Source organism: Rhipicephalus microplus, chromosome 1 (assembly GCF_043290135.1).
Source record: "Rhipicephalus microplus isolate Deutch F79 chromosome 1, USDA_Rmic, whole genome shotgun sequence".
Lineage (NCBI taxonomy): Eukaryota > Metazoa > Arthropoda > Arachnida > Ixodida > Ixodidae > Rhipicephalus > Rhipicephalus microplus.
In genome coordinates this window covers 228,476,376-228,495,685 of record NC_134700.1, presented here as the reverse complement: position 1 = coordinate 228,495,685, position 19,310 = coordinate 228,476,376, and the positions used below count along the sequence as shown (strand labels likewise).

The 19,310-nt window shown below is 45.4% G+C and overlaps 1 protein-coding gene and 1 long non-coding RNA gene across 2 annotated transcripts in view; one reads left to right on the top strand and one right to left on the bottom strand.

The window, feature by feature from the left end:
• The window catches only part of LOC119159564 (lysosomal acid glucosylceramidase), a 34,004-nt gene extending 30,565 nt beyond the window's left edge, over positions 1-3,439 (top strand). Inside the window, exons 9-11 of the mRNA XM_037412366.2 lie at positions 1,230-1,393; positions 1,545-1,664; positions 2,481-3,439. Coding sequence (XP_037268263.2) covers positions 1,230-1,393; positions 1,545-1,664; positions 2,481-2,586 — 390 coding nt within the window. The 3' untranslated portion in view covers positions 2,587-3,439. The remainder of the gene's footprint in view (positions 1-1,229; positions 1,394-1,544; positions 1,665-2,480) is intronic.
• The window catches only part of LOC142810692 (uncharacterized), a 272,930-nt gene that overhangs the window by 83,902 nt on the left and 169,718 nt on the right, over positions 1-19,310 (bottom strand). The gene's annotated exons all lie outside the window — the stretch shown is intronic.

Below are 19,310 nucleotides of genomic sequence, written 5' to 3'. Positions count from 1 at the left end.
AGTCCAATTTTTGTGGACCGTCCCCAAGTGGGCCTAGCCAGGTGACGCTGAGTTAACTCGCGCCTATTATGGACCTAATAAAGTTATTTTACTCCCTCACTTCCTTGGGAGACTCCTGAATTTCGCAGGCCCATGTGCTCAGATTTTGGTGCACGTTAAAGAACCCCAGGTGGTCGAAATTTCTGGAGCCCTCCACTACGGCGTCTCTCATAATCATATGCTGGTTTTGGGACGTTGAACCCCACATATCAATCAATCAATCCTGAATTTCGCTGAATGTTTCCTGAGAGCTTTCTTTATTTTTTTTTGTCGGAAGGTTAATTTTGATAGTATCTTTTCTCGTTTCAATAATATTTTGTGTACATATAAATCAAATGCACTTGTGGGATTTGTTCGAAGTTGTGCTGCACTATACTACAATTTTAATGCCCTATGCACTTCCAGTAATTTCGCGACAATGCGTTTCACTTGAAGTTTTTTTCAGTAGTATAGCCGTACTTTTGTACATTGGAACAACAGATATTGGTTATACGAAAGGTATATACTGCTTTAAAATATTTTAAGGCTACCGAAGTTTCTCAATTTTACGGGAGGAAATCACATATTTATAAAAATTATCATTTGATTCATATTGAGACAAAATCAACACCACGTTGTGCTTCAATTAAATACTTCAATCAAAAGTAAATAAATAGTTGTTCGTACACGGTAAGCTCTATTATTACAATTCTCATATGGAAGAAATTTTTTTTGTCGTTTCCCATTGACAGCAATGGCAAACTTCAATAAAGAAGCTAATTGGAAATGGCTACTACTACAACATAGTACTACTACGAGGGAACGACCCACACCCTAAAGAACTTCGTCCTTAAAAATATTTCCCTCCGAAGTATTCTTCGAGCACTAAGTAACCACTTCAATGCACTAAGTAACCACTTTTTTTTTTTCAAATACATTTGAGGTGGTAGCCAGAATAATTGAAGCGTTTGGTATCAAACGACCCTTATCTAAGCGTAGGGATGAGAAAAAACATTTTTAATCAAAGAATAAAGAATTCGGGATCTATCCCCGCATAGCACACCGTATATTACGAAGAGTGCGCTTCTGCAGTACTACCCGTCACTTAATGTTTGCTACTTCAATCTTACTACTTTATCCCCACTACTTCACGCTCCCATATTACATTTCATGTGCGGCACATATAACCACCCTTCATTTTCGAAGCGCAGGACCTCAATCATTGGGCTAGTGGGTGGACGGACTGGAATCTGGCTCTGGATACTGAAGGCGGCCCCAACTGGGCTAGAAACTTCGTCGACTCGCCCATCATAGTGAATGCTACTGCTAAGGAGTTCTACAAGCAGCCAATGTACTACGCCCTAGGTCATTTCAGGTAAGCGTTTTTCTTTTCAGAAGAACCAGGAGAAGTTTTCAGCCCTAGCTACATATCTTTCAATACGGGTACTAAATTTAAAATGTCCAGTGAATATAATGGCTAGCTTGCAAATGATTTCATGCAACTATGTTTTTTTTTTCTTTCACAGCAAGTTTCTTTCGCGGGGCAGCGTCAGAATCGACTCTCGTCTCATGCAAGGTTCAGCTAAGATCGAATACGCAGCTTTCTTGACACCAAAGATGACAGTCGTTGTCATAGTCCTTAATAAGTGAGTATGCGTTGTTTTGTTTTATGGAAACCTAATCTCACATACTTTACCGTGAAAGTATTTGCTTGGCGTTGATGGTATGTGAACGATCTATTTTGCTGTCAAATAATGGTTTGTCTTCATCCACTTGACGATGATGACTCAAGTTCTAGAACATGCTTGACAATACGCATTCGATAATCATACGCTTTAGGAAGCTATTGATTCTTTAGTTGAGTTTACAAGGGCTTTCGGCTATTTCTTCGTTGTATATCCACAAAGTTTACTTTAAACACATTATTCCATGTTTCAATATGCCACGGATATTTTCAGTTTCTTATTGTACTTCAAAGGCAGGCCTATATGATTGTCAGGAAAAAAAACACGTCCTACACTTATTTAAACATGAATAGAATATCCAAAAAGGTTGAGTTGGTATTATTTAGTGTAGAAATAAGTTTTACACGAGTAGATAGGAAATAACTGAATGCAGGAACAGCGCAACCTAGAAGAAGTTACTTCGTAACTACGAATAGGAAAACAAGGAAGCATGAAAGAATCCAAAGACACGAAAAACAAGCACTAACACATTATAAAAGTTGACACGTGTGCACTCATGATGCGACCATCTAACGCAGAAGTCGAACTTCAGCCACTAATGACAAAAGACGCCGCGTGAACTACTAGGAGTGAAAAAGTGTGGAGAACTTTGTAGGAGAACAATCAAACAAATTGAATATTAAAGGTGGCACAAATGGATATTTTACGGCTCTGTCATGGCCTGATAGAAATGGTTTGCGATGAGACCTTATATTTGTTCATCTCTTTTATTTTCAGAAGCAACGAAAAAATCAAGCTACACGTCATGGACGCGTATAGATCAACTAGCGTCCAGAACGTAATCGAAGAACGGTCAATAACAACATTTACTTGGCGTTTGTAGAGTACTATACAGTTACCGTTCATAAACACATCAGGTAGTGCCACACGCTTATTTTATCCTTTCAAAGACACATTTTTTATGATTTCTCATTCAACGTTGCGACACCCTAGATCTGTCCCATCACATCATTGGCAAAACTGGCATCTGACTATACTCACGGCCCAGGATGGCAGATGGTTGATTAGGCGCGGACCCGTGCAGCATAAACAAATTATTATGGGTGGCTTGTTGGGCAATTTGCCACTTAGCTATAGAAGTAAATAAATACTAGCAACACCAAAAGAAATCAGGAGAAGTCGACACAAGACAGCCGTAGTAGAGGAACAAGATGCATGCCAGCATCCTTTCTGTTGCTGTCTTTTTCATTGTCCCAGTTTTGCCTGCTTTAATTTGCTTCTCCTGGCATTCCCTTCCCTAGAATATGCAGTTCATAATTTTCACTTAATCGGCTACAAGTTACGATCATTCTTTCGTTGTTCCGCACCCTTCCACTGTCTTCCCTCTGCCGTCAGTGCATTTTCATAACGACGCCATGCTAATACGACGTCATCATAAACCACCGTCAAGCCGTCATAGTCGTCTCACTGCAGCAGTCATCTGGCTCAGCAAATATCAGAAGAGCCTTTGAAAAACAATCAATCCTTGCCGATCGCTTGCGATCCGCAAGGAATGGAAAAGATTTGCAACACAAAGATCCTGTTGGTGTGGTGGACCTCTCTGCACGCAAGTTTTGTTGTCGTCCACATTCACTGTTTTTGTTTTTCCTTCTTCACCTTTACCTAGAGTGAAGTCACACAAAGTAATAGACCAATTTATCTGTCCTTCTGCAAATAAAATTGTTTATGTCTTCTTCTCTCTGTCTTTCAGTTGAACTACATACTCATAAATAATTACAATTCTGTAGCTACAGTACAGACTTCCGTCTTTAAAGGACCTCGCAACACTTTTCTACTGTAGTTCGAAAACTCTGCCACTTGGTAGTCAAGGATCCTGGGAACATGTGAACCAAGTATTATAGCGCAGCATCCAGCCGCCTAGAATTCACAATCGGCTCTCAAATCCGCTGGAAATCGTTCCCACTTCTCGCTGCAAATTATGTCATAAACTTATATGTCTGCGCCATAAAATCAGAGTCCACTGCCGTTGGTTGATATGAGCATTGTGAGCTGCATATTGCCAACCACACATAGTTGGTCGACTACAAGAGCGGCTCTCAATATGCAAGAAAAAAAAGAAGATCGCGTGCTTCTTCTCGACTCGAGAGCCAGCCACGACTGACGCATCGTCCTAGAGCTAGCTACTCGGTGGTTTAATAAACCCCCAGTACTTGTGGTTCATCGTGACAAAGTGGTGGAAGGTGTTGGGTAGTCTCATGGATGCTGCATACCCCCCCCCCCCTCAGGAAGCCGTCATACGAGTCCAGTGCCAGTCAACAGTCCCGTGCATTGGACCAGCCACCAAATCAGGGAATTGCCTCCGGAAGTCGACGATACTGCTCCCACCACGTCAACAAACATGACCAGCGCTTCGGTGCAAACCTCGCCAACCGGCACGAGAAGCACGACGTCGAACCGCTATACGTTGGAAAGCCCACGGGCACCGGCGACGTTCCATGGTAAAGAGCACGAGGACGTTGAGGACTGGTTGGTCGACTTCGAGCGCGTAGCCACCTGGAATCAGTGGGACGACGTGGCAAAACTGGATCGTGTCTATTTCTATCTCGAAGACAGGGCACGTAGGTGGTATCAAAATCGAGAGGAGCAGCTGACGGCGTGGCCCGAATTCTCTTGTAGATTTCTGCAGACTTATGCCAGCGCTGATCGCGAAGAAAAAGCTGAACGAGCTATTCTGGCCCGCGTCCAGTCGCCAAATGAAACTGTGACCACGTACGTCGAAGACATGACGCGCCTCTTCCGACGGGCCGATTCAAGAATGACGGAGGACAAGAAGTTGCGTCACTTTATGCGCAGTTTCAAGGACCAGCTTTTTGCCGGCCTCGTGCGAAACCCTCTGAAGATGGTTGCGGAGTTCTTGTCTGAAGCCGTGACCATGGAAAAATGCTGCAGCAGCGATCCAACCAATACGACAGGCAAATCAGTGGCATGTCCACTGCTGACATTTTCACTGCCACTGGGACCAGCAATGACTCTCTACGGGAAGTCATCCGTAATATCGTACGTGAAGAGTTGCAAAAGGCTAGTGTAACACCTCATCCTACGGTTAGCTCTATTGCAACTTTGATCAAGGATGAGCTGCACCAGACCCTCCGGGACACCTTGCCTCCTGATACAGCTGCACCAGCTCCTGCTGAATACCCCCATGGGACAACCTACGCGGAAGCCTTGAAACGCCCTGCTGCAACGCCGCCATCGTTCGTTCAACCTGTCCCTGCTGTTTCACTGGAGTAAGCGCAGCACATACCATACTACGAAGGCACGTACACGCCACCGCCCCTGCCCTTTGTCCGTGGTGCTTCTGTCGCCCATCGTTCGGTGCAACCGGTCCAGTACATCGACGATCAGTACACGTCTCCTCGCAAGTCTGATGTTTGGCGCACACCCGATCACCGGCCCCTATGCATTCACTGCGGAGAAGCTGATCACTTGTACCGCCAGTGCCCATATCGCCGTTTTGGGCTTCGCGGCTTCTCTGCGTACTCGCCGCCACCCCGTTACGGCCAGAGACCACGCGACATCGAAAACTACCTCTCCCAGCAGCATGCACCACCGTCCACCGGGCGCCAGTCGTGCTCGCCATCCCCGAGGTGATTTTCATCAATGCCCCAGCGGTATTCTACCGCACAATCTCCCAGCCCCCGCCCGGAAAACTAGCCCAAGCGACCTCTGGGGGCGGGGTCACTGGACGTCGAAGCGCTGAAGACCTCCTATTGACGCAGAACCATACATAAACTGGTCCGACATCACCTGCTGCTGCAAGGGATAGCCGGCTTTTACTCGACGTAGCAGTGACAATTGATGGTTGTATAGTTAATGCGTTAGTGGACACCAACGTAGACAATTCTATACAGAGCGGGAAACTGACAACGCAGCTGAAGAAACTTATCACGCCGTGGCACAACTCGCAGATTCGGACAGCTGGTGGCCATGTAATTACTCCAGTGGGCGCCTGCACAACTAGACTACAGATTCAAGGTTATACATTCGGAGCAAGCTGCCTTGTTCTACGTGAATGCTCCCGGGACCTAATTTTGGGAGTTGACTTTCTACAAGAAAATGCAGCTATCATTGACCTGCAAGAGTGCCACGTGACGTTCTCAACCCAGCGAGCAATCAACGTGCAGGATGACGGAAGGCGTGTCGACGTATTCCGTATTTCTGAACAGAGCGTGACGCTTCCACCCCGAGCAAGTGGTCTAGTCGACGTAACATGCTGTGGTTTGAGTGATGGCGATGTGGTGGCCGAGACAAATTTAGAACACCTCCTGCAACAAGGTATCTGTGTAGCTAGAAGCGTAATACACGTTCGTGATGACCAATCTGAATTGCTCGTTACCAACTTTAGCAACGAGCATCGGCACATTTTCCGTGGCACTTCGATAGCGTTTGCCCACGAAGTAGCAAACGTAACCAACTGTCTCACGTCAGAAATAGTGGATAACGCAGACACGTCAATGAGTAATATTGACATCAATCCTGATCTGTCCACCGATAACCAGACTACGCTGTGAGCGTTCTTGTGCGAGTTCAGGTCTTGCTTCGCAAGTTGCTCAAAGATCCGCCAGACGTTCATCACTCAACACAGGATCATCACGTACAAGGACGCACGCCCAATACACCAGCACCCGTACCGCGTGTCGGCTAAAGAACGTGAAGCGATACGTATACACGCAAGTCCACGAGATGATTGACGATGACGCTATCGAACCATCCAACAGCCCGTGGTCATCTCCAGTCGTGCTTGTCAAAAAGAAGGACGGGTCGCTACGCTTCTGCGTCGACTACCAAAAAGGATGTGTACCCGCTGCCACGTATCGACGATTCGCTGGATAGACTTCATCGTGCCCATTATTTCACTTCTCTCGATCTCTAAAGCGGGTACTGGCAAATCGAGGTAGATCAGCGAGACCGCGAGAAGACAGCCTTCGTGACTACAGATGGCCTATACCAATTTAGGGTACTCCCTTTCGGCTTGTGTTCAGCACCGGCAACTTTCCAGCCAATGATGGACACTGTCCTAACAGGGCTCAAGTGGCGGACTTGTGTGCCTTGATGATGTGGTGGTCTTCTCTGCCACGTTCGAGCAGCACCTTCACTGCCTGCGCAGCATGCTGGAGGCTATCCGATCGGTGGACCTCACACTAAAGCCACATAAGTGCCACTTCGGCTATGAAGAACTAAAATTGCTTGGACATATAGTTAGCGCCGTAGACGTCTGGCCCGATCCGGACAAGCTTGCTGCTGTTTCCGAATTACCAGCTCCTGTCGATAAGAAAGCCGTCCGGCGCTTCCTTGGTTTGTGCGCCTACTATCGCCGGTTCATTCACGGCTTTTCGCAGATAGCAGAACCTCTGACTCATCTCACAACGGGACGACACGCCGTTTGTCTGGGAAAACGAGCAACAAGCAGCTTTTGATGAACTACGACAGCGCATGCAATCAGCGCCCGTTCTCGCTCATTTCGACGATCAAGTTGACACGGAGGTCCATACTGACGCTAGTAACGTTGGGCTCGGTGCAGTGCTTGTTCAGCGTCAAGAGGACATCGAAAGAGTGATAGCCTACGCCAGCCGCTCTCTATCCCGTGCCGAAGCGAATAATTCCACAACGGAGAAACAGTGCCTCGCTGTCGAGTGGGCAATCCCCAAGTTTTGCCCGCCCCGTTATGGTCGTCCCTTCAAGACGGACCACCACGCTCTCTGTTGGTTGGCAAGCCTGCGCGACCCTTCAGGACGGCTAGCACGGCCGAGCTTGAGGCTGCAGGAACTTGACGTCACCATCGTCCATAAGTCCAGCCGTAAGCATGAAGACGCTGACACACTGTCACGCGCACCCCTTCACGTCGTCAGTCAGGAAGCAGAGGAAGACGGAGGCTTCCTGGGCGCCATTAGCTCATCAGACTTGAGCAAACGGCAGTGAGATGACGCAGAGATTCGTCCGATCATCGATCATTTAGAGGACCAGTGCACAATCATACCATGTCATTCATCCCGCTCGTTGACGTTTTCTCCCTTCGAGACAGCGTGCTGTGCAAGAAGAACGCTCGTTCAAACAACCGTGCTTACCTCCTGGTGGTTCCTCGAGATATGCGAGATGACGTCCTCTTCGCTTGCCATGATGAACCCACATATGGTCATCTGGGCTACTCACGGACACTTGCCAGAGTGAGCGAGAGGTACTATAGGCCAGGGCTTTCGGCAAGCATCAAGAAGTACGTCAAGAGCTGTCGAGAATGTCAGCGCCGAAAGCAACCGTCTGTTAAGCCAGCTGGTTTGCTTCAGCCCATTGAAGCACCTTGCACGCCGTTCGACCATGTCGGCATGGACATTCTCGGGCCATTTCCCCTGTCTGCGGACAGCAACAAATGGGTGATTGTCGCGACCGACTATTTGACACGCTACGCTGAGACGCAGGCGATCCCACGAGCCACGGCTTCTGAGGTAGCACAATTTTTCATGCCCCACATCGTGTTACGACGCGGTGCTCCTTCCAGTATACAATAACGGACAGGGAGATGGCATTCACGGCGCAGCTTATGGACGAAGTTTCCAAACTGAGCAACACCAGACACCGAAGGACAACTGCGTACCACCCGAAAACCAACGGACTTACCGAGCGACTGAATAAGACCCTCGCAGACATGATCTCAATGTACATCGCCGTACAGCACAAAACATGGGACCGTATCTTACCTTACGTGACCTTCGCGTATAATACCGCCGTGCAAGAGACCACGCGATTCACGCCATTTCGGCTTCTCTACGGCGGCGAAGTGCAGACCATGCTACACTCTGTGCTACCGTGTCAAGACGAAGACGAGTTGGCAACTGACGCCCAGAATTCGTAGAGCGTGCTGAGGAAGCCCGGCAACTCGCGCGACTGCACATCGTCCAGCAACAGCAGGCAGACGCACGACGCTATAACACCCGCCACAGAGAAGTGTTCTACAACCCCGGAGATCAAGTTTGGGTGTGGACGCCCGTCCGCCGCCGTGGCCTTAGTGAAAAGTTACTGAGCCGGTACTTTGGCCCATATAAAGTGTTACGCCGCGTCAGTGACGTTAACTATTAAGTGGTTCCGGACTCAACACCGCAGGCATGGAGCAGGACACAACCGAGGCCGGACGTCGTTCATGTGTTGCACATGAAACCATTTATTGCGTGTTCGTAACTTTTTCTTTGCCGTACACTGTTCTTTGTGTTATTTATTTATTTTTGTGAACTTGCCTCTTCGTTCATTGATTTTTCTTTTATTGGCACGCTCTTCAATTTCTACTTCTACTTTATCCGAATTTTCATTTCTTTTTCACGTGCCTATGTTGTACCATCGGGGTGGGGCTATGAACTTTTCTTTCCCTCTTTTGGGACTTTTTTTTTTCTTTTCGAAAGGGGGTATAATGCCACCTACACGTAATGGGTCGACCACAAGAGCGGCTCTCAATATACAAGAAAAAAAGAAGATCGCGTGCTTCTTCGCGACTCGAGAGCCAGGCACGACTGACGCATCATCCTAGAGCTAGCTACTCGGTGGTTTAATAAACCCCCAGTATTTGTCATTCATCGGGATATTATAGTTGCCGTGGCCACCGAGGGGAGTCGGCACATGCCCGAGCGCAAGCGTATATACAAAACGTTGCGTAATCCGACAAAAAAATCATCATTTCCATAAAGTGAATAATGTTTAAGGAGCTTGCTCGGAGGTGTACTACACGTTTATTTGCGAGACCATTTCTGTAGGAAGGCTTGTTAGCGAGCCGGCGCATGATGTGTACGTCGAAGGCAGCTTTGTTGAGCACGTTTCACCCCGGCACTACACAGTGTTGACCTCGTCGATCAGCAGGTTAACCACCTGCCCCTTTATGCCATACTGGCCGCTGCCGTGAGTCAAGCGCCTTGTGCTCAGACGTGGAATTATCAAGCGTTTTTCAATGGGATTGAGTGCAGGCAGGTGAGGGGGCTTGGGAGGATGTCGGTACCCCTGCGTAACATTCTGCGTGACAAGTAGGAACTTGTCATGTGCCACTATGCCTACGAAGCGACGAGAACGAACTGGACGTAGTCGCGCAGATCCTCCTCGCCCTGCGGCCTACCTGACGTTATTTTTTTTTTCTCCTCCCGGCTCGGAGGTGGCACGACCCTTAGCCGAAGAAGACGCTTAGTAAGCGAGAAAACGCGCTAAAATAAAATGCGGGTGGCGACACCACCTTGAGATTTCCGCACCATATACCACGACGTAAGAAATTTTGAAGGCGTATACTGGGTTCTATGTAGCATGCAGTCGAAAAAATGAAATTCGTTGTAATCAGTGGGTGCAATAGGCCTAGCTTATAAGTTCCGGAAGGTTTCATTCAGCCATTGGCACAAAAATACCCAAAATACATTTTAAAATTTCTTACGTCACGCGCGGAGATTCTGGTGCGAAATTCAAAATTTTAACTTCAACCTTCATTTTATCCACTAATAATGAACTTATGATAGCGAAGCATATGGTATTAGAGTTATATAAGTGTAGTTTGTCAATCTAGACCAAGTCATTGTTCATTTTTAGTGTCCCTTTAAGCTTCGCCTTTTAGAGGTGTATGCGACAACAATATCCACACGCACGCACACACGTACACATGCCCACACACTGCCGGCTTCCCAGGGTGCTATGCAGGATAGCCCGAACTTCTCGGGCGGCCGATTTTAGTACGAGCTCACTTGCGGTGGCCTGGCATAAAGACAGTGCGGAGCGCGTAATAGCAGTATTGTTAAAGATGATTACATGACCGCGCGTGGTGTTGGAAACGCACGTGGCGGTTATCAATTGATTGATTGATTGATTGATTGATTGATTGATTGATTGATTGATTGATTGATTGATTGATATGTAGGGTTTAACGTTCCAAAACCAACATATGATTATGAGAGACGCCGTAGTGGAGGGCTTCGGAAATTTCGACCACCTGGGGTTCTTTAACGTTCCCCCAAATCTGAGTACACGGGCCTACAACATTTCCGCCTCCATCGGAAATGTAGCCGCCGCAGCCGGGATTCGAAGCCGCGACCTGCGGGTCAGCAGCCTAGTATCTTAGCCACTAGACCACCGCGGCGGGGCTCGTGACGGTTATCAAGGAAACACTGCTTGATGGATGGATGGATTGATATGACTGTACCCTTTAGATCGGGCGGTGGCTAACGCCACCAAGCCGTAATTGCGTGCGAGCACGACAGCGCCGCCACTAACTCAACATTTTAGCAGTGTAGCGACGTATAAGCGTGATTGTTGTGCGGTCTTTTTGCCTACTCAACACGCACCTCCCACAGGTGTGTTCGTGGGCGTATCTCCTTTTTCGCCCAGGTTATGCCGTTCCACCTGCAGCATGTAAATTTCCCCTCTCGAAGGTTGCAAGGGTGCATACCCAGCACTCTCGTGCTGCTCGTTTCGCGTCTATCAAGTGTTGCAGATAAATATAAGGACAGGTGGTCATCTGGAGCGCTCGCATCTTATCGACAACGCGGCTGTGATTGAATAAGTCATGAGCGCAGTGAAATTGAATGCGAAACATCGCAGCTGCAAGGTTATGTCACTTTTACGTCTGCTGGCGTGTGTCCATATTCTGCGCGATAAAGAGAGAGAGAGAAATAATTAAAAGAAAGAGACAGGGAGGTTAACCTAGACGAACTGGTTTGCTACCCTGTACGGGGGTGGGGAAAAGGGTCGGAAAGAGGATAGCTATAGAGAGATATAAAATAAATTAGAAAAAAACCCATGCACACACATTCAGGGAGTTTCAATCACAGTCGTTTGGACAGGCCGGTTGAACGCAAGAAGCGCATGAGCGCCTTCACAGCCTTCTTCTGCGACATAAAGTCCTGTCGGCAGCGCAGGAGTCTTTCTTCTGAAAGAGACTGGTTGTCCATTTCATCTAGTGCATTGCAGAGTGACTGTCTCTGCGAGCAGTATTGTGGGCATTCACACAGAATGTGCCAAGTTGTTTCATCACTGCCACAATGGTCGCAGGCAGCAGTGTCAGCCATTCCTATGCGGAACGCGTACGCATTGGTAAATGCGACGCCCAACCATAATCTGCACAGCATAGTAGCGTGTCGTCAGCGTAATTCCAGAGGAATTCGCTGATAAATTAATCGTGCCACTTGACGGGAGTACTGCTTCTCGGCAAGAGCAAACGTGGTGGGCGTACCCGTTCTTCGCCACGGGCGTCTGTCAATCAAACTGATGGACGCTTGAACTCGAATACAAACTCGTTGATTCTGAAAAAAACCCGAGTTCAACTTGGGATTGCGATGGCGCCGGTGTTACTGTCAAGCGTTTCATGCGGTGAACGCTAAGCGGCAGCTTCTTTTCATATAAAATAATTTGCTGAGCTTACACTACTTGTGCAAGGCTGAAGACATAGAGGAGTTTGTGATAACCTAACTTCTCGCAGCTTTTCAAGTTGGTTGTCTACTTATGTGCGTGATCGGCTTCGAAGGGAAGACCACATCAGTTCTGTCTTAATTTTGATTGTACTAATTGGCTGAGACTTAACGACCATTATACTAAGTTGTCATGTCTTTATTGGTAAGGCTTTAATTAAAAGGCTATTATCTCGGGCGTAATTACCAAAATCACGATCAGTGTTGAACTAATAAACGTAATCCTGATTAGCAGGATACTAATAGTCATTATCTTTGTAAGGGCTAATTAACATGGTTTTACTTAGCGTGCCAATGATTAACATCGCGTTAATTAGCAGTTTAGTTAGATCATAAACTAGCATACTTTAGTTAGCCTGGTTCTAGCTTTGCATAAATTCAATAGCATGGTCTTCATAAGATGTGACGTAACTACTTCAGCCTTATCATGACTTGACACAATTAGCTTGGTCATAGCCTGTCCTGGCATAACTGTTTAAATATACCATCCAGCCAAAAAAATCACAGCATATACATGGAAGGAATGATGATGAGTGGCACGAAGCTTCGGAGGGTTTATCGGTATAAACTGTGAATCGTGTTTCTGTCTGTTTCTCCGTCCGTACTGTCTGTCTGCCCATCCGTCCGTTTGTACGTCCATCCAAACTTGCTGAGTGAGTCATCGAACTAGGCGGTCACGTACCACGAGCTAAGAGGGACAGACCCACGGATTTAGGAGTTTCACCCCTGATGTTATAGCTAATTAGCCGGCCACACATGCTCGGGTGCTAGCTGGCGATGACAACAAAGGCGATGCGCACCGGCCGAGCAGCGCGCTAGAATGTACAGGCTGACCATAATGATTAACACGTGGCCTCGGGTTCAGCTGTAATTGCGATGTTGTAAGACGCTCGGTCCATACTGATCTGAGAGGCTACCAGCTGATTATTTTAAAACAGACTTAGTGCAGGCATTAAAAGCTTCAAAAATATTTTAAACACCCCGTGCTTCTAAAAAATACCATCATGAAGTGTTTCTGACGCTTTTATTTCATGGGTGCACTTCTGCACTCAGTGGAACGACAAACAAATGAAAGACGATGCATCTGATTTGAAAACACCGCCCAACTTAGTCGACCGTCCTTGATGCGATGACTGGTTCTATCGTAACAAATAAAACGCTGCACGTTGAAGGGTGGATTTGAATGTTTCGTACTCTTAACTCCATCGTAAGGGGTTGTCACCAGAGCTCGAGAATATCCTGTTTCGCGAAACTCGGCTGATCCTGCATAGCGCCCCCAACAACTATAGTCTCACGCATGGCCAATGATGCTTTTCGGCTCACAACAAAAGATGCTGACGCCTACACCAGAATTTCTGCAAAACAATGTCTTTAACGCCGTCGCGTTAATTGAAAGTTTTGAAGATCACGACGCCCGCTGATAAATGGACGTTGCTTTTGCATCTTTGCCATCTTCACTCACACTTTCTGCGTAGCTCTTTGCGTGCTCACTATTACAAAACGAGACAGAAAATGTTAGAGCACGCGAAAAATCTGAAACTCACCTAGTACTTGACAAATTGTACCTTTTTTTTGCGGCAGTTCATTCTTTAGCCGACAAACTCATTTAATGAAAGAAATAATTACTTGAAAAATGTTGTAGAGAACCTTTAAGGATGCTCATTCAGAGCCACCCAAGTGACAGCATTCGTTATTTTGATTGGTTAATTTATAATAATGTTGCAAGCTGTGAGGAAATTCACTAAAACGAGAAAACCTATAACGTATATTGCCGAGAAAAAAGTGGAGAGCATGCCTTCTGATAAATGAATTTAGTGTCTTGTGATACTTTGTACGCACGAAATTTAGTGGCGCCATACATAAGGAGCAATAAAATATACTAGTAAATAAAGCGTTGTAGTGAAGTGTCTTGGATCGCCGTGCCGCGAAAGAAAGGCGTCTGGGCAAAGGAGGAGAAGTAGTAGATACGTCGACCAGGCATGCCTCCGGTTTGCCACCCTAGCCAAAAGGTATGTGAATAAGGAACCGAAAGAACGGAAGGAGATTCAAGGAAGTGATACCGCTACAACACTTGCATGGCTGTCTATCAGGCATACGATCAATAGGAGGGGTCAGCCAATTTTAGGTGGTGTATCAATGCTTTTTTGGCACTTTCAAAAGCTTGTGACGCGTTCGGCTACAGTACCACGATATTATTAATGATTGATTTGTGGGGTTTAACGTCCCAAAACCACCATATGATTATGAGAGTCGCCGTAGTGGAGGGCTCCGGAAATTTTGACCACCTGGGGTTCTTTAACCTGCACCCAAATCTGAGCACACCACGATATTATTAACACGAATAGCATTCTCTGGCTAGCAAATCAACTTTTCGTTGAGCACTGAGCAGCCTTCGGCGCATTTCGCTGGATATGTTACGAATACTGCAGCCGCGCCCTACCAAAACGGCTTGGCTAGAGACATCCCGAACACTGAACTTCCCGCGCGCGCCGATCACAGGCTAGCCGCGTCAACCAGCCGTGGAGTTCCTTTCAACACCAACAGATGGTTCTGTTCTCCGCGAGTGCGCCGAGGTAAACACGGCGGGAACATTGAAGCCACATTAGATGGATGGCGTACGGGCGAGGTTGGCATGCACCTCCATTTGAACGATCACACAGTTGCATTGATTGCTGACTTAATTCACCACGCAACCACAAAATAAGACAAGAAATTAGTATGCAAACAAGTTATTGTACTTGAATAACCTGGGTGCAATTATCATAAAAAGCACCACTTTCTTAATAAAGGAATCCTATATCTACTTTTGTTGCCTGAGTTTATCCGGGATTTCGTGTGCCTGCGTGCTCAGTTCCACCAGTAATACTCTATTTGAGTACTTCCCTATTTCGAGCGCAGAGCCAGTGCAGTCGACGCGGTGGTCGTTGATCCCAGAACCAGTTGGACAGCCCCGAAAACGGACCCAAGAAGCAGTATGACATGCTTATCTATTCGATAGATGTCTAATCTAATATTTGCGCAAGCTCGAGCATGCGTCTGGCTACTTCTTTGCCGTACACAAATATAAACTGGTAATAGGAACTTACTTGTCTGTGTGTATACTACTGTTACAGATGCGCTACTGCACCTTTCTTTTTTTTAGCAAGAAGTTGTACAATAAAAAAAATTGCAAATGTGAAATTAGTATCTTCAGTGAAACGAAGATGACACACTGTGTGCATAATTGTTCAAGTATGGCAAATAGTTTCTTGAAACCCACGGCTGTTTGCATGTACACTATCAATATTTATAAAGGGAACACGCGAGTGCGTGGCCTGCGCGCTCACGTGCTCCCATTCACAAAAATTAACAGAGTACCGACCTTCACGGCGGATGCTTCCTGCACTTTATTTGCGTGCAGTATTTAGTTAGCTAATCGGACTCCATTTCTCGTTTTCCGTTCTTACGTTACTCCTAATATCTTTTAAGCTTGCCCCCGATCTTCTCATTTCATATATGAAACAGCAGCCTGTTTTTAAAACATTTCCCAGCGGGTACACTTCGAACACCCATGCTAGACATTCCTTTGGGTCGAGACAATGGCGCTACCACATACCCTGAGCAGATGTATAGCTTGCGTTAGAAAGGTCGCGTCACTCACTCTACAGGCACCCTGCTCATCTTTTGAGTGGAGATATCTTCTGAGTAGTGTTCTACAGTCCCCCCCCCCCAAAAAAAAAAAATACACAACACCCTTCAGCCTTTTTAATCTACAGTGACTGCTCTCAGTGAGATCGCTAAGACAGCGTTTGTCATTGTTCCTTAGTCCTGCTCCAAGTTCTCTTTTTTTTTTTGTTGTTTAAGCGTGGTGAATCACTCAATTTGACAAATGTATATGTCCTTCACTTGTCATCGAGAGCACTGTTCTGTTGAAAATTGGCAATAGGTCCTGCTTACAATGAAAATGTCGCTTTAATATCCCACGAAGGCCACACAGCAAGGACCCCGAATTCTACAACCAGTGGTGCCAGTACTCCATTGTCGACATCCAAGCTTCAATTTAAAGCTACGAACTGTGACCCCCCTGGTCTCCCCGACTCTTTTGAAGCTCTTTCCCGTGGTGTCTTGCTTATTTCACAAATTGCGCACACATTCAATATCAACGGTGCACGAAAGCAGCATCATTAGTCACGACGACCAAATCCAAATATCATGTCACTTTCATAAAATTCTACATTAGCACATATGTTTTCATATCACATCTTTCAGATGATGTACGGTAAAACTACGAAAGTTCTTTGAAATCTAATCAGTTATTGCTTTTATTTTACGTTCATGTACGAATTTTATTGGAGCAAAAATATACTTATAACCATCGTACGCAAGTTCAGCGTACAACTTGAAGTGCGCATTCAGTAAAATAACACGAAATAAAACTCTTAAATTCCTAGATCCTACTATCCACTAGTGCAGACGTTTGGGTTATTAGGTTTGCATTTCACCTTTCCGCTGAAACTTCCACACAAATATGTCCACTTCCCACACTTAAATTGTGTTTTATTACCATTTGTTCGACAACATTCAGCAAAGAATTTTATGTTTAGAGGGCCGCCTGAAGTGATTAAAGCAGAGAGCTAGAGACTCCAAAAACCAGCAGAGTTTAAATAGTCCTGATGCACCAAAGTTCATATTCTAGAACAGAAATTTGCACCCCCCCCCCTGCACACACGAAATAATGTGTTTAGACACCCTATTTATTGTATTATAGATTGCAGCGCAAGCACGAAAGTGCTAGAAGAAAAGTGAACGGAGGCCGAGGAACAGAAGGCACAGATGACAACACGAGCGCCATATTTATCATGACTGTTGAATTTGACTTTTTGTTTTAACATCACAGATTCAGCGCATACGAGGAAAGTTTCAATAGGTTGTTAAAGAGGAATGAGGCCGACTTATTTACAATTTGGTATAGGACTTCACTGATAATTTGAAGCTGATCACCCTTTTAAAAAGCCGTATATTGGCAGCTTTATAGCATGAAACTAGGAATAATATATACAATGCGAAAAACAAATGCACAGTTAGGTAAAAATTGGTGTTATGTTCTTGAACTCATCTATGGTGTACTCATCAGTCATTACATCCCAAATTAAGTTATTTTACATTTCACAGTGTTAGCAGTCATAAATGGAATGAAATAACTTAATGACCAGCAAATAGCGCCCCAGCGTGCCTAAAAGGCTCGCACGTTCAGACTGAAAGGCCTCATCACGGGCTTCAGTTTCTAAGGTGTTTTTAGTAAACAATTACCTACTTTTCGTGTTCGCTGGTTCTCGAAAGTTGACAGAAACTTTCTCCTCTGCATACTTAGCCTTCGTTTCAATGTTTTCCTCCATTTTATGTGAATAAAATAAAAATAAAAATAAACAGTGTAACAGAATAAAACAGACAACTCTACAATCTGCAGTTTGACGTTCACAATTAGGGCACCGAAGCAATAAGGCGAAAAAAGCTAGCTTTACAAAACAACAAAGGACCTGCAAAATAAAAAAAAGAAATCACGACACATAAAGGCATCAAAATCAAGAAAGCAGGCACAATTGATTGAGCTCTCAAAGTTGAGAAACAGTAAGAAAAAAATTGTATTCGAAGCTACGCTCTAAAATCACAGAAAACGAGTGATAAAAGAGACCAAACATGTAATACGCAAGTGAGATACTTGTCAGAGCAGAAGAGGTATAGGGTGTAATATAGCGACAACGAACACATCAATGTCATAGATATTGTAGGGGCAGCTGATAGGTTTCATGTTGAACAGTATAGTACTCACATGAGTCACGTGGTTGGATGTAGCAACCAAGTGATTACAGAGTCGCTATCTATAAAGAGTGATAAAGCTACGAATGTTTGGCAAAATTCTTATCTGTCGGAGAAAAGTAGAAAAATGGAAGGCGAAAAAACAAAAATCAAGCTAATAAAACATTTAAATTGTTATTCTTCCAAAACTGTAATCTTTTTGCAAATGAGCCGGCGTACTTCTAGTGTTTCAGGCGATCAGTAATGTCGACTCTGCTGCACTAAAGATACTAAAAATCTAGTGCGTGCATCTAGTAATGCAGGACGTTTTTGTTTCTGCCTTCTGGTAATTGCTTTCAGAAAAAAAAAATTATACCTAAGCGAGACTGAAGGGATCTTGAGCAAGCACTACAAACCAACACGCAGAGACAAACCTTGAGATTACTCGCGGTGTTCGTGCGTTCTTTTATAGTCCTTGGCCCAATTACTGGGAGCGCGTCTTGTAATGAAAGCAAACGTAATACACTATGCAGCTTTACTTACCTTTCAGAAAGAACCTCATTCTATCATGGGAATCGTAAAAACGTGCTTCAAAACCAGTTTTAATATAATATTACGTCCGACATTTTCCCTCCTCTTGCGAACTATGTATGTGCAATGCACGACATGATCTCATCTTGTTGATGTCCAAGGCTCATGTTGGAGAAACGGTGCCATGGGAAGCCCATTACTGACCACTTTTGTTAAGCTTGCCGCAATAATATCTGGTAAGTGTACTCAAACTAGCCCTATAATACAATGAAGTTGCTAAGTAAAAAAAAGTTCGCGTGATATTGATTATAACAGCAACATGATTGGATAAATTCGCAGCGCTGAAAGAAGAGGAGAGAGGAAACAAGAATAGTGACGCATAACTTGTCTGCTTCTTTTTCCTGTCACCGTTTTTCAGCGCGTATACATTAACTCTCAGGTATATGCCAATTGTAAACAGCAGCTGTATTCTTTGAGGAATCTCTGTATGTCAGCTGGACTCCGCTGAAGAAATTCCACACTGCTTTATCGTGTATGGTTAGGTGTGGCATTCCCCAGATATTATTCCTTTCGCACTAGGATGGCAGACAGCGCTCTCTGCGGTGCCTGCTGTTACAAGGAGACGCTGTCTGGTATGATGTTCAAGAACATTTACTAGCATCTGTTACAGTGAGAATAGACGAATGTCTGTTGAGTCTTCTTCTAGATGTCTTCCACAGGGGACATCGCAGCTTAAGGCGACCAAGAAACTCCTGAAGTTTCTAAGAAAAACTAATTGTACAAGCAGCTGTGACTCTGTGACAGTTACAGAGTACTGTGACAG